This window comes from Thamnophis elegans, chromosome 16 (genome assembly GCF_009769535.1).
Source record: "Thamnophis elegans isolate rThaEle1 chromosome 16, rThaEle1.pri, whole genome shotgun sequence".
Classification (NCBI taxonomy): Eukaryota; Metazoa; Chordata; class Lepidosauria; order Squamata; family Colubridae; genus Thamnophis; species Thamnophis elegans.
In genome coordinates, this window is record NC_045556.1 from 14,738,341 (window position 1) to 14,754,343 (window position 16,003).

At 42.0% G+C, this 16,003-nt stretch overlaps 1 protein-coding gene across 1 annotated transcript in view; it reads left to right on the top strand.

Annotated features, from left to right (window-relative positions):
- NTRK3 (neurotrophic receptor tyrosine kinase 3) overlaps nt 1-16,003 on the top strand; it is a 477,242-nt gene that overhangs the window by 374,444 nt on the left and 86,795 nt on the right. Inside the window, exon 13 of the mRNA XM_032233717.1 lies at nt 8,752-8,882. Within this exon, the coding sequence (XP_032089608.1) occupies nt 8,752-8,882 (131 nt within the window). The remainder of the gene's footprint in view (nt 1-8,751; nt 8,883-16,003) is intronic.

The following is a 16,003-nucleotide window of genomic DNA, read 5'->3' on the forward strand; positions in this document are numbered from 1 at the left end:
TTATAACTGGCCCATGGATTTAATGCCGGCACAGGCTTTCTAACCATGTGCCCATGTGATCCCTTTACGTTTTTCAGCTGACATATTTCATCTCACCATTGTGGTAGTTGGACGGCTGACATCTGAATTGCTAATAACGTGAAATTATCTGTATGATTCTGATATACCTTCAGAGACAGTTAGTTATATATCTTAATTACACAAGTGGCTGTGCATATTTGTGGATGTTGCATTTGATGTTCATCATTTGTGTGTGTGTGTGTGTGTGTGTTTGTGTGCACTTCATATTAGATTTATTATTACAATTATTTAACCAAGAGATCCGTGAGTAATTTTAAGAATAAACAAATAAGGCTATTCCTTCCACTTTGTTTTAAAAATGGTTTGAAGAAAAATGTTAACCAAATACAAGAACGAAAGATGGAATTGAAACATAGACCAAATCCAAGTCACAGAAAAAAGCATGATATTATTCTGGACCACCATACTTGCATGTAACTACAAGTAAAAAGAGTAATGTCCAGTCAGGGAGAATGATGGAGAGAAGCCATACAGTTCCATGAAACTTATTCAATATCTGTGGTTGAGCCAACAACATAGTGTAGCATGCAGAAGGCCAGCCACAATTTCCTCCATCACAAACAAGAGGTCATTGGTGGTACATCATAGGGACACCATCCAATGTCTACACTTTGCTATGACACAAGGATAGATTGCATGCAATTGTGGTCCATCTTAAGAAGTCAAAACATGTAACGGGGCACTAACACAATGTTTGATGTTGTATGAGATGCCCACGTAAGAAATTGAGAAGCATGGAGACCCAGTGATGTCCTTCCCGGGCAGAACACATCTTAACAAGAATCGCCCAGGGATGTATTTTTGACTGGTTATTTTCTCAAGAGTAGAGAAGAAATATTCTTACCATTTTTCAAATGATCCCAGTTCATTCCAGAGGCAGACTGGAATTATGGAATGTAAATGTCCATTTAGGTCAGTAAACCCGACTCTTGGTCTAACATAGGCATGCAACTCAAAGTTGTGTCGTCTTCACCTGAAGCAACCTAGCCAAATGGAACTCCCCATCTTCTTCAACAATTAGCTCTAAAATTAAATTTCTTTTTTTATTGTTAGGAAGATGTCTTCTATCCCCAGACAATATATGGATTGTATTGCCATTCCAACTGCATAGCTACTGGGTTACCTCTGCAGGGATGTTTCCCCCCATTTCACTGGCTGTGGTTTGCCTCCCTGTTGTCCAGAATTATTTCAGGGATAGGCTTGTTGGCTGTTGTCAGTGTTCATTCCTGATCTGTAGAGGAGTTGCGGAGTACAGAAGGTGTAGGCAGAGAAGGCAGTTGGCAGATACCTTGTTAGAAAGGCCAACTGCGATCTGATAGAGCCAAACAAAAGTTGGCAGAAGATACCTGAAATCATTTTGGAATAACAACCAGCTGCTATTTATCGGGGGGGGGGGGGGCTTTTCTGCACGTACCAAAAGGCTATAAAAGCTTTATGCAGATCAGCCTCTCTAGTGACCTTAAAACTTAGCCTCTTCAGTGGCAGAATTATTATTCACAAACGGAGAAAAAAGGACTTGTAGCGAAATGACGCAAGTTAGAATAATGACATTTGATTTTCATCTCTGATTCCCATCTCCCTGTTGGGGGTGGCGGAGGGCTTAGATTCCTGTTTCATTTGACATGCAGAACGATTCTTTGAATATTTCTCCATCTATAATTTTGGGAGTTTTGAAACTCTGCTGATATTTGTATGACCAGTGTTTGTTGGCATAAAGTGAACAATTTAGCCGAAATACCTGTTCTTCTTTTGCTGCCTCAATTGCATATATATTTTTTTTAAGAACTGCAGAATTAGAGAGCTGGTGGTGATGGTGTACAGTGTTTCAAGGCACCAGGCTAGAAATGGGGAGACTGTGAGTTCTAATCCAAACTTGGGCACGAAGCTAGCTGGATGACCTTGGGACACCATGGGACAGTCATTTTCTCTGACTGTTCGTAAGACAAACTACTATTGAAAATCCTGTCAAGAAAACAGCAGGAACAAATTCAGTCAATTGCCAGGAGTCAACACTGATTTGAGGGCATAAATATATATATATTTAAAAAATAAAAATAATTAATTTTGCTCTGGGCGCTAGGAATTCGAACCACCAAACTGCCGACCTTTCTGACTGATAAGCTCAGCATCTTAGCCACTGAGCCACCGTGTCCCTTAACCATGGATAAGCATGGGCAAAATTAGCCAATCTAAAAACTAATCCTGATCAGTTCAACAGTGAACAGATTATAGATGCGTGAAAACATCTGGGCAATTTGCTGAATATCCTGCTCCAAAATCAGCAGTGAAACACAGATTGTCTAAAAAGATTTCAAGCAGGCTTAATACTAGCTGCCACTGAATTGCTAAATATTATTAATAATATCATTATTAGGGACCTTTCATTATGAATGAAAAGGTCAGTGGGATTTCTCTGAAGAAAGATTTCTTCTGAGATCCGTTGTTTTTGCAAACTGGGAACATCACTCTTTGCAAACAAGCGAAGATGTCTAGACTTGGTAGCTTTTATGCCAGCCCATAATCTTCTAATTAGCAGGCTTAATTGTTTAAGAGCCATTTAAATGGTTTGTGTTTCCAATGCTTTGAGATAGATGGATGGATAGATACCCGTGTTTCCCTGAAAATAAGACGGATGGATAGATACCCGTGTTTCCCTGAAAATAAGACCCACCTGGATAATAAACCCAATCAGGCTTTTGAGCGCAGGCACTAAAATAAGCCCTCCCTGAAAATATTGCAACAAATCAGCAACCATGAGGTGACCACGCTCTCCACCTCTTGCATCTCAAAAATAATAGGACCTCCCTGAAAATAAGCCCAAGCATTTATTTCAGGGGTCAAAAGAAAATAAGACCCTGTCTTATTTTGGGGAAAAACGCAGTAGCTAAATAGATCACTCTGTTTTGCTGTATATGCATTTTTTCCCCCTCAAATGAAAAGCTTTATTCATTTTCATTCAATTTGTGTTCTGTTTTTATTTTCTGAATATTGTTTTTCTGGGCATTTCGAGGAAGCTGACCTTTTCTTGTTCTTGTTTTGTTCCCTCTACCTAGGGATGTTATTGTCATCGCTTATAATTAAGACAAAATCAGCCCATTTCTCAAAGAGGAAGCAACCATACGTGAATAATCCATGTGTGTGTGTGATTATGTGTGTGTTTTCTTTTTTCTTTAACTAAAGCTGCTCAGGAAAGTTGTTTCTCAGTCATCTGATAGGTCTTTCTCAACAATGTCATGTCAACCATTCAGTTGTGTCCAACCCTTGGCCACTCTATGAATCAGCATTCTCCATGCCCCTCTGTCTCACCCGACTTCCTTCAGAACAGTCGTAGTTACCCTGGTGTCATCCATTGTAGGTAGTCCTCGACCTACAACCACAGTTGAGCCCAGGTTTATATTGCTAAGTGAGAAATTTATTAAGTGAGTTTTGTCCCACTTTATGACTTGTCTTGCGATGTTAGGTACATCTGACTTCCCATTGGACTTTGCTTGTCAGAAGGTCACACAGGGGGGTGAACCCTGGACACTGCAACTGTCATAAATATGAACCACTTGTCAAGTATTCCAATATAAGTCACGGGACCATGGGGATGCTGCAACGGTCATAAGTGTGAACAATAGCAATTGCCATAGCCCTTAGACTTATATACCGCTTTACAGCCCTCTCCACAGCACTTTACAGAGTCAGCATCTTGTCCCCAACAATCATGGTCCTCATTTTATCCATCTCGGAAGGATGGAAGGCTGAGTCAACCTTAATCTGCTGAGATTTGAACTGCCAAAAATGCAGGCAGCCGGCAGGCAGCAGAAGTAGCCTGCAGTACTGCCCTCTAACCACTGGGTACCATGACTCAGGCAAAATGATCATAACTCACCACCTCCTTTTTCTGCTGATTGACTTTTTGAGTGAGTCAGTTCTTATGATGTGACCAAAGTAGGACAGGCACTGTTTAGCAATTTTGACTTTAAGTGATATTTTGGGTGATATTTTGCCATATGGAGTAGATGTTTGCAATTCCTTAAATGCAGTTGCGATGCTGCATTTCACCTCAGGACTGTTGCCACCACCCACAATTGCAATGTGATTCTAGGATTCTAGGAAAAGGATATCCTCGATTTAAGAAATTTCTGAAGTGTGCTCTATGCATAACCCTGATCCTCCCAAGCATATTCAGATCTGAAGTCTTGCACAATCTTCCTATCTACCTGTTTAAGCAATAGCTATCAAGGCATAGAGTGTTACATATATCAGCGGTCACCAACTGGTGGTCCATGGACCACTGGTAGTCCGTGAGAAAAATTTGGTGATCTGCAGAAAATTTATTTGCATTTTTTATATTGCACTAAAACAGGGGTCTTCGGTGAGGTGTTTCAGATCTAATTTGAACTGAGCCAGCTGTTTTGCCAACTCTGGTGGCTGCTTAGCTCCAACAACTGCTTCCTGTTGGGGCCCTAAATAGCCCGGGCAGACAAGTGACGAGTGGCTGGGAGGGGAGGGGCAAGTAGAGGCCAGCAAGGCGCCCCTTGACGTAAGTGACATCAAGTTGGCCACACCAACCCAGTCACATGACCACCTCGTGACGCCCACCCAGCCAGTCATTAGGCAGATCATATTAGTGGTCCATGGGATTTAAAATTATGAATTTAGTGGTCTCTGAGGTCCAAAGGTTTGGGAACCCCCAGTATAAATAACACATAGCTGCTGATATTAATAAACACTTGATAGATTGATGGACACGTGAATAACATTATGACCTTGATGCACCAAGGCCAGCCTGCAGGACACTGTTTCCTACAGGTACATTTTGAAGGAATTTAAGGGAAGTCAGCACCTGGTGATAAACCAATCATTACCCATTCTCCTTTTTTGTCTTCCATGGATTCTTATTGGGAATCCAATAATCTATCTGATAAAATGAACTGCGCTCTGTTACAGCTTTTGTGGTAGTAAATCAGTTAGTCATTAAACTTTGGCTAGTTATTGTTAAAAAAATTAATCATTTTTAGCTTTCTCAAATGATGGCTTTGAATGAGCAACTTTAAAAAAAAATAATTCCTTTTCTCTAGCTGCTTATAAAAATGTAAGATGCTAGCCTCATCTTACAAAGTATTTCTGCCAAACAGAATGACTTCCTTCCAGAGTGATTTTGACACGACAATCACCTAAATATCAAGGTGTCAAAATAGAATTTTGTTTTGTGGGCAAAATTTCTTATAATTATTAGTCTAGCAAGCTGTATATAATAAGGAGGCTATGCTATATCAAGGACTAAATCTTATTTAATTCATTGCAGTTTACTTAAAGAGGACATGCATAGGATTGCAATGTCAATCAGTTAAGACTATACATATTTAACCTTTTCAAATGAAGTGTCATCTATTTAGTAAATGGGTATTTTATTATCTAGTGAGAGGGAAATGTGAGAAGTGATGTTAATTAGATTGACTGCAACAATTATTTGTATCAATGCTGAAAATGACTGAAACTTCAGGGGGAAAACCAGTGTATAATATGATATGCAATTCATACCTAAAAGCCTGTTGATAAGACTTCTTTTTGAGTCTTTTGTTATCCGCTGCCCCAATATTTTTTTTAACAAAAGAACTGAATCTAAAGTGATTCCCAAACCATTTTTAACTCTCTCAGTGTTAAATGGGTGTTATTAACTTAATTTTGGGGAGGGGCACCTTAAGTAAACACAGCTTATCAGTACTTAGGAGCCAAGGACCTGGTAGCAGAAGGAAACCACAGCCAATGGCTTAATTGCCAGCCAACAACACATCAATCACACACAACCAGGTACCATATAACATTGTACATAGAATAGCCCAAAGCACACATTCCAATAGAGAGAAGTTTGTTTGTTTGTTTGTTTGTTTGTCTGTCTGTCTGTCTGTCTGTCTGTCTATCTGTCGTATCTATCTATCTATCTATCTATCTATCTATCTATCTATCTATCTATCTATCTATCTATCTATCTATCTATCTATTTATTTATCTATCCTATCTATCCTATCTATCCTATCCTATCCTATCCTATCCTATCCTATCCTATCCTATCCTATCTATCTATCTATCTATCTATCTATCTATCTATCTATCTATCTATCTATCTATCTATCTACAGTATCTATCTATTTTGTCAAAATGATAAGATAACAGGTATAAGTATAAACATGGGCATGAACAAAAGAAATGAGTAGGGCAGTAGGACAGGGACAGTAGGCACGCTGGTGCGCTTATGCATGCCCCCTTACAGACCTCTTAAGAATGGGGTGAGATCCACGGTGAACAGTTTGAGATGGAAGCTGTGAGGGTTAGAGGATGTAACAATGGAGTCAGGTAGATCATTCCAGGCGTTGACCACTCTGTTGCTGAAGTCGTATTTTCTGCAATTGAGCTTGCAGTTTGGTTTACCTTGGGTTTGCATCTATTGTTTGCTCAGGTATTATTGTGGTTGAAGATTAAGTCATCATTGACAGGTAGGACATTGTAGCAGACAATTTTGTGTACTTAGTTCCAGGTTGTCCAAGCCCAAAATTTTGAGCCTGGTGGCATAAGGTATTCTATTGTGAGCAGAGGAGTGTAGTTCTCTTTTTGTGAAATACCTCTGGACCCGCTCAATTTTATTAATGTCCGATATATAGTGTGGATTTCAGGCAGACGAGCTGTATTCGAGAATTGCTGTAGCAAAGGTTTTGTATGGCCTAGTTTACAGTACTATGTTACCAGAGAAGAAGCTTCACAAAGTTAGGTTAACAACTCTTAATGCCTTTTTGGCAATGCTGTTACAGTGAGCTCTGGGGCTTAGATTGTTTGAGATGACTACTCCTAGGTCCTTGACAGAGTGAAAGTCATCTATAAGGTTGTTTCCACCCACCTTGTTCCCTGGAAATGGGCTCCAGCATGAGTCTGAAAGTTCAGAAGACTAAACCTCCGGACCAACTCAGATTGGATCTTGGAACATTCTCCTGGGACATGTATATTTGCCTTCATTTGTTAAAAAACAACAACAACCCACAATCCACTCTTACAAATTGCTTCCATTCCAGATATTTTCCCTTCGTTGCACTTTCATAACAGTCCATGGTGGTTATATGTCTCTTAGCCAGTAATAGGTATATTCCTGTTTGGAAATTATGTTTGGTAGATTTAGCTATTTTCTCATATCGAAATGGAAATAGTTTGAAAAGAGTTTTCCATTCTGATGACCTCATTTCCAAAACATAGATAGATTCCATTGCATGGTCAATGAAATGTCGGGAAGATAGTGAGATTATAACACCTTCCCCTTCCCAACCCCCCTATGAAATTGTGTTTCACAGTCTCCCAGCTTTTCTCCATCTGCCTTCATGGTGGCAGCGATTGTAATAAGGAAATTATATCTGAATTGCTTGAGTTTCTTTACCCCCAAAATGTTAATTCCTGCATGATGGAACTATTGTGAACCAGGGAAATGTTGTGTTGCCATTCTCATTGGAATATATGCAGTGGTGGGATTCAGTCAGTTCACACCTATTGGGAGAACCAGTTGTTAACTTTCTAAGCAGTTTGGAGAACCGTTTGTTGGAAGAAATCTCCTTTTGTTTTTCCCCCACTTTACAGGGCTAATCCTGTAAGGAAGGCAGGAAGGAAACATTCTGGTGTTGTTTCTACCCTAATCTTTATTGCCCTGCTTACAGAAATTGCCTCTCCGGTTAACCCTTATTACATTGTAACAACTAAGGTGAAGCGCCCATCGACCTGAGTGATGTTCAGTTGGCCACGCCCACCCAGTGACTCAACCACCAAGCCCCCACCTACCCAGCTTGTCATTAGGGCAGAGAACCAGTTGTTAAATTCTTTGAATCCCACCACTGAATATATGTCCCAAGTGTTTTTTGACCTAAAATGTAATTCCACCTTCCCCCACAAAAAAAATAACTGATTTGTTTCCAGAAGAAATAGATAGCATTGATTTCAGTGCATACATGTTTTTTTTGTTAAATGCAACAATAATTTGATAAATATTATATATAAGCAAATTCATATTCTAGGTTTGTCTGAAATATAATTGTCTGTTGCAAAACTAAGTAAATGGGGAGAGAGGAGATAATTTTGGAAAGAGAACCATCATTTAAATGGTAGAAAAAAACATGAGACAAGCCACTCATCCACCATCTCTTTGAGCAAAAAGATACCTTGCAAAGTTTCTGAAGGCAGACAGCGCTTCTTAACAAGGAGAAATGTTCTAAACTCCTGCTGCCTTCTCAAGAATGATGGATTTTTGGCCCCAGAGTGGGATGAGAATGGAGATTTTGCAATATCCTTCCCCCAGGAGTGGGGAGGGAATGGGGATTTTGCAGTATCCTTCTCCTGCCACACCCACCAAGCCACACCCACAGAACCGGTAGTAAAAAAAATTGAATTTCACCACTGCCCCAAAGGTGCTTTTTCAAAAGGCAACTGGACCAAAGCAGCTTCTTGGATGAGAAGTGAAATCTCTTCAAGGAAAAACAAAGTCCAGTTGTCTTCTGGAAGAAGCACCTTTGGGCCAGACTGAGAATCTCCATAAACTTTTGCAAATTGGGAACCTGTTTTAAGGTGATTAAGAAGAACAAACTGTCAACTGTTATTTGCATTAACATTAATTCATCCTTGCCTCCTCTCCTGCTCTTTGTCCTTTTGCAGATGTCCAGTATATTAAGAGAAGAGACATCATCCTTAAAAGAGAACTGGGCGAAGGTGCTTTTGGGAAGGTCTTCCTGGCTGAGTGCTACAACCTCAGCCCCACCAAGGACAAGATGCTAGTAGCTGTGAAGGTAAAAACATGAGGGGAAACGTCTACACTTAGCTGCCAGAGACAACATCTCACATGAAGTTCTTGCTATGGTGGCCTTTGAAAGTAACCCAGCAGCATCAGTCACTGCAGAATGCTTATGTCTAGTTTTCTGACAAGGGTAGACCACTTGGTGGTGCTAGGTAGAGGAGCTCTACATTTATTCCTAGCATTTCTCATTCAAGTTGATAAAAGGAATTTGCTTTTCAAAAACAAAGGGAATTTCAGGGAAATGAATGGAATGTTGTGTCCTTCAACTTAGGGACTTGATGGGTATCTACCTGTGTCTTATATTTCACTTTATAATTTTTTTCTCATTTGATTGGTACCCTGTTTTCCCGAAAATAAGACCTCCCTGGATAACAAGCCCAATCAGACTTTTGAGCGCCTGTGCTGAAATAAGCCCTCCCCAAAGATATTGCAACACAGCGGTAGCCATGAAGTGACCACAATCACTGCCTCTTGCACCTCAAAAATAATAAGATCTTCTGCTTGAGTAGGGGGTTGGACTAGAAGACCTTCAAGTTTCCTTCCAGTGCTATTCTGATTGATTGATCCTAATCTTTTTTAAAAAAATAGCAAATGGTTTTAATCTAGCTCTAGTAGTAGAAAATATATCTATTTGTCTGGATGGGGTGAAAATAAAGTATATTGGCAAAATAATAGAGTTCTGTTGCTCTGAGGGCTTCATGTTAACATCAGGAAGATAGTAGAGAGCTAAAAATAATCAGGATTCTAGGATGAAGACAGATGTTTTTTTCGGTGTGTGCAGCATACGGTCATCTATCTAAATATTTTTGGTCAGCTTCTTCCCTGATAGAAAAAAAAATGAAATGAAATGAAATTATGTGATGCCTTGAAGATATGGTGGTAAAATGTAAGATATGAAATGTGTTCTTTTTTTAAAACATATTTTCTATTTTGGAAGAAAAAAAACCCCAACTTTTAAGAGCTGTTTCATAGCACGGCATGATAAATTTTGAGTTACTTAGATGTAACTGGACTTTCTTTTGGATTCTTCTACAATGGATCAAGATTTTTAAGAGCCAATAAATAAATTGACTGAATTGGAAAAGTCCTCCACCGAAGTTTAAAAACATTTTGTAAAGTTTCTTCCAAACTGTATTTCTATAGCAAATGTAGAGTAAAGTAAATGTAGAAGTTTTTTTTTTTTTTTTAATGAAGGAAAGAGGTAATTTCTTAATTGGTCATTTTAATGAAATCATGATAGCAAACTGCTATTATTACTACTTTAGTTCTTGATTTACTTCTTCATACTTTCAGCCCAAAATGAATACCTGTGTCAGATTATATTATAACAAATATGCAACTAAACCTCTTTTAAAGCAATGGAAACATCTTTTGATGGCGTCCAACCAACAATAACTAAGGTCCTGAAGAATATGATCTTAAATGCTTAAAATGCTTATAGACCCAACAGAACAAAAACATCAAAACGATTGCAGTATAGATACTAACATGATATATGTAAAGTGGATGATCCACATTGTAGCTCAATTCAGCAATAAAGCACTCAGAGAAAATGCTCAGACTTGCATTATAATCAGTGCCCTTGAACACTTTTTACAAAAGAAATATGCTTTTATAGATTTCCAAAAGCCAGGAGTAGCAGAAAACACAATGAGATTTCTTGACCCAGGATTTGTATTGTGAACAGAAGGACTAGGGGTTGAAATGATAGCAGTCTTCCAGTCCTTCAAAGACTGTCACAGAGAAGGGGGAGTCAACCTATTCTCCAAAACAACTGAGAATAGAACCAGAAGCAATGGATGGAAGATCATTAAAGAGAGACCCAACTTGAGAATATTTCCAGACAGTGAGAACAATTAATCAGTAGAACAACTTACCTCTGAAAGTTGTGTGTGCTTCATCATTGGAGGTTTTCAAGAATAGAATAGAATAGAATAGAATAGAATAGAATAGAATAGAATAGAATGGGATGGGATGGGATGGGATGGGATGGGATGGGATGGAATGGAATGGAATGGAATAGAATATTTATTGGCCAAGTGTGATTGGACACACAAGGAATTTGTCTTTGGTGCATATGCTCTCAGTGTACATAAGGAGAATAAAATACATTCATCAAGAATCATAAGATGCAACACTTAGTGATAGTCAAGGTTACTAATAAGCTATCAAATCATACTAATAAATCAACAATATAAATTGAAAGATACAAGCAACATGGTTATAGTCATAAGTGGGAAGAGATAGATACTAGGAAGGAAGAGAAGAATAATAGTAATACAGTCTTAGTAAATTATTTGACAGTGTTGTGGGAGAGGGTTTAGCAGAGTGATGGCATTCAGGGGAAAAAAACTGTCCTTGTGTCTAGTTGCTCTGGTGTGCAATGCTATAGTAGCGTTTTGAGGGCAGAAGTTGAAACAACTTATGTCCAGGATGTGAAGGGTCTGTAGATATTTTCAAAGCCCTCTTTTTGACTCCTGCAGTATACAGGTCCTCAATGGAAGACAGGTTGGTAGCCATTGTTTTTCCTGCAGTTTTAATTATCCATTGACGTCTGTGTCTGTTGCAGAGCCAAACCAGACAGTTATGGAGGTGCTGATGACAGACTCAATGTCATCTGTAGAACTGAATCAGCAGTTCTTGGGCAGTTTGAGCTTTCTGAGTGCTTTTTGAGGATGTTTTTGATGTTAGGTGACTGTTGTGACTCAGCAGCAGCTTGCTGTGAGTTGCGTCGGGATGCAGGAATAATGAGCAGCTGTTGCTCGTTAGGGTCGTCTTCTGCTGATGGTGCCACACCTTAGTTGCAGAAGCCAACGTTCGTCGTGTGTGGTTCATTGTTTCGAGATTCAAAGAGGCACTTGGATAAGTGATTTGCTTTCTGTAAACCTGGTTTGCTGTAAGAGCTTTTAGTTTTTGCTTTTGCTGTGTAACTTTTTGCCAGAGACTTTATCTACGTTTATTTTTGGGCTCGCAGCCAGTTTGAGCCAGGACTGATAAAGATATTTCCTTTGAAGTTCTATCTGACTGTCATTTGTGAACGAGCGAAGGGGGGGGGATCAGAACAGGTGACCATTTTAAGTCTTGAGATATAATGGAACCTAGGAACTTGAAAGTCTCTACTGTTGATACTGTACAGCTACTTGGGCAGGAGACAATCCCAAAGCAACCTTTTATTGGAAAGCCAAATCCTGAGATTTGTCCCTGCAAAATACATTTTCTGTATACTCCTAGAGTAAGGTGACCAGATTTTCAGATTGGTAAAGAGGGACACCTTTGACCGGGAAGGGGGGGGGGGGTTGATTAAAAATGTTATACGGAGCAAGAAAAATTTTCATACAACGCAAAAATAGTATTGTAATGTTTTTTTTTAATTTCAACATAACTACAATTTACAAATAAAAATTGTAACTGTTGCCAAACATCCAAATTTTGATCACGTGACCATGAGGATGCTGCAACAGTCGCTAAGTGTGAAAATGGTCGCTAAGTGTGAAAAATGGTCATCAGTCACTTTTTTCAATGCCATTGTAACTTTGGTCACTATACCACCTTTTTTGCCACAGTTCTTAAGTGAATAAATGCAGCTGATAAGTTATTAACATAAGTGAATCTGGTTTCCCCATTTGACTTTGTCAAAAGGTGATCATATGACCCCAGGACATTGAAACCATCATAAATACGAATCTGTTGCCAAACATCAAAATTTTGATCGCGTGACCATGAGGATGCTGCAACGGTCTCTAAGTGTGAAAATGGTCACTAAGTGTGAAAATGGTCATCAGTCACTTTTTTCAATGCCATTGTAACTTTGGTCACTATACCACCTTTTTTGCCACAGTTCTTAAGTGAATAAATGCAGCTGATAAGTTATTAACATAAGTGAATCTGGTTTCCCCATTTGACTTTGTCAAAAGGTGATCATATGACCCCAGGACACTGAAACCAACATAAATACGAATCTGTTGCCAAACATCAAAATTTTTATCGTGTGACCATGAGGATGCTGCAATGGTCGCTAAGTGTGAAAATGGTTGTTAAGTGTGAAAAATGGTAATCAGTCACTTTTTTCAATGCCATTGTAACTTTGGTCACTAAATGTTTTCCCTCTCCTCGAGACACCTCACTTCTTCCTTCATTCCTCTTGCTTATCTACCTTCACCTTATCCATCTTCTGCTCTTTTCTTCTCTTCCTTCCTTTCTCCTTCCATCCTCTCTTCTTTCCTCACTCACTCCCTTCCTCCTTTTCCTTCCTCCTTCCATTCTTTCAACTTCCTTTCTTTTGCCTATCTACCTTCTCTGTCTTTCTGCTCTTTCCATTTCTCTCTTCCTCTTCGCTTCTGTTCCTTCCTCCTTCCATCCTTTCACCTTCCCTCCTTCCTATTTCTTGCTTCCTTCTGCCTATCTACCTTCACCTTCTGTCTTTCTGCTCTTTCCCTGTCTTCCTCTTTCCTCCCTCCCTTCTTTCCTTTCTAGTTCCATCTTTTCTTCTTTCCTCTTTCCCTCCCTTTTTCTTTCTTCCTTCCTTCCTCCTTCCTCTTGCCTATCAACTTCATCCTCCTTGTCTTTCTGCTCTTTCCCTCTCTTCCCCTTTTCTTCCCACCTCCTTCCCTCTTTTCTCCCTCCCTTCTTCTTTTTCTTCCTTTCTTCTTCCATCTTCCTCCTTCCTCCTTCTTTCTCCTTCCTTCCATCTTTTCTCCTTCCATCTTCTCCCCCCTCCCTTCTTCTTTTCCTTCCCCCTCCCTCCTTCCTTCCTCTCCTTCCCACTCTCTCCTTGGGAGGGATTGGGGTGGGGGTGGCAGCAGAGACCAAATAAAGTCAGAAAATCTTATTAAAACTTTCCTATTTGTTGGATTGCCTTGCTGCGAACTTATAAACCAAATCAGGGGAACATTTTGCAACCGAGCCTGCTGCAAGGAGAGGCAGCCCTGCCCCAGTTTTGCAAGGAATGAGAAACGGTGCTTTAAACCGAAGCAACTGCAATCGGAACCGCAGACAGGGAAAGAAAGAAAGATCCTTGTAGCACAAAACCCACCTTTGCATGGTTGTGAGAACATAAACAAAACAAAAAAAAGCACAGCGTCCCTCCGCCCTCTGAATAGGACTCAGCATGACTCCGAGCCGGGCAGGGAGATAAGCACCTTCATTTGCATTCTCTGAGACCATGATGCTTTGCAAGGAACATTTCCCCGGGCTTTTTGGAGATTTTTCCTTTCGTGCTTAAATAAAAAGAACAGGACTTCTTTAAAACGCCACAGCTCTTTCAGCCTAACAAAAATGCAATCTCTTCCTTCGTCCTTCTCCGTCACTAACAGCTGGGGGCTCAGAAATCGGAGTGAAAAGCCAGTCCTCCATCTCTTCCCTCTTCCCAGATTCACTCCGAAGTTTTAAATCTTCCTTCTGTGCATAAACACTCCCTCCCTCTCCCTCTCCCTCTCTCTGTATCTGTTTGTCTCTCACTCTCTGTGTGGCTCTTTACCTCTATCTCCCCCCCTCCCTCTCTCTGTCTCTCTTGTCATTCTCTGTGTGTGTCTGTCTCTCTCTCTGTCTCTCTTCCCTCCCTGTGTGTGTGTGTATGTGTGTGGGGGATCCCTGCCACCGCGGATGGGCTCCGGACTAGTGGAGCCTCCTCTTCCTCCTTTTTAACCAGGCGATCTTTGGCTGCTACACAATCCCAAGGTTTGCTAAATCCAGCGCGGCTTCAGAGAAAGAAGGCATGCGAGAAAGCCCCCCCCCCCATCCCCGCTGCCTGAACATTTGAATGAAGGAGGCTGCAGGCTCCTTTGTCCTTGGCTATGCAATTTTCTTTCTTTCTCTGCTGCCCGAACGAGTGAATGAGGCAGAGGGAGAATGAAAGGAGATTGCGTCCCTTCTGTCTCCCCGTTGCTCAGAAAAGCAACTGTGGGAAGGTCCTTTGGTGGCGGCAGGCGTCCTAGAACCTGCCTGCTAGCAAAGGACCTTCCCAGAGTTGCTTTTCTGAGCAACGGGGAGACAGAAGGGACAAAATACCGGCCGGCTGGGATGGGTATACACAATGATGCCAGACCAAGATTCCTCCACGATCGCCAGGAAGAGGCAGAGAAGCGAAAAGCAGCCACAGCATCGGCGGGTGGAGAGAGGAATGGAAGCTGCAGCCGAAGGGGGAGATGCTCGCTACGGTTCCCTGCTAGAAGCCGCCAAGGGCTGCGTCCACCGCTCATGGCTTCCAGGTGCCGTTTGGCAACGGGAGGCCAGCAACCACCGCAGCAGCAACATATTCCCTTGGCAAAGGCAGATGCAATTCCCCGGCGGCTTGCCTGCGTGCGTGCACACACACACACGGCCCCGCACACTCCCTTCCCTTCCACGGCTGGCTCCCTTCCCTAAATCCCTAAAGGCTCCGCTTCGCGGGAGCCAGTACTGTCGCCCGCTTTCATTTTCTCTCCGTTGTGCTCCGAGCTCCGCCTACCACACAACACTGTGACCTTTCCTCTGACAGAAATGTAAATTTTTAGGGAAGGAAGCACGGAGTGATAGTCTCGGCCGATCAGACCTTCCTGGCTGCCTTTGCCGTTTCCAGCCTCGGTGCAGGGGTAAATGCGGTGCCCTTGCGGTGGCTCCTCCACCCCCCCGCCCTTCCCCCACCTGCAGCCCCCCCCGGCCTGGGGGTGGGTGTCTCCCAGCTCGGAGCTCTGCCTTATCTGTCTCCCCACCTCAGCGCGGCCCGTCTCGGTCCAGACCCTCCACAGCTCCGCCCCCCACTCATCCTTTTCGCAGCCGAGGGAAGGAAAGGGGGGGAAGGCTTCTGGCGGCTCCAGGGCGGTGATCCCACTGCCATCCGCCTGCCCCAGACTCCCTCCCTCCCTCTTGCAGCCTGCCCCATGCGAATTCCCCCCCCGCATCTTCTCCCAGGTTTCTCTCTCAGGGTAGGGAGGCTGCGGGCTGGCAGTAGCTGCTGTGGGCTGGCTTCCCCCCCCCCGCCCCACCTCACCTCGCCTCCTCCACTAGCCTTTGTAGGGTGGCTGGGGGGAGGAGACAGCCCGCCCGCCCAACTCCGCAAAAGGGGAGAAGGAGAGGAGGGCCGTCTCCTCCCCCCAGCCGCCCTGTGGAGGGACAAAGGCTAGTGGAGGAGGCGGG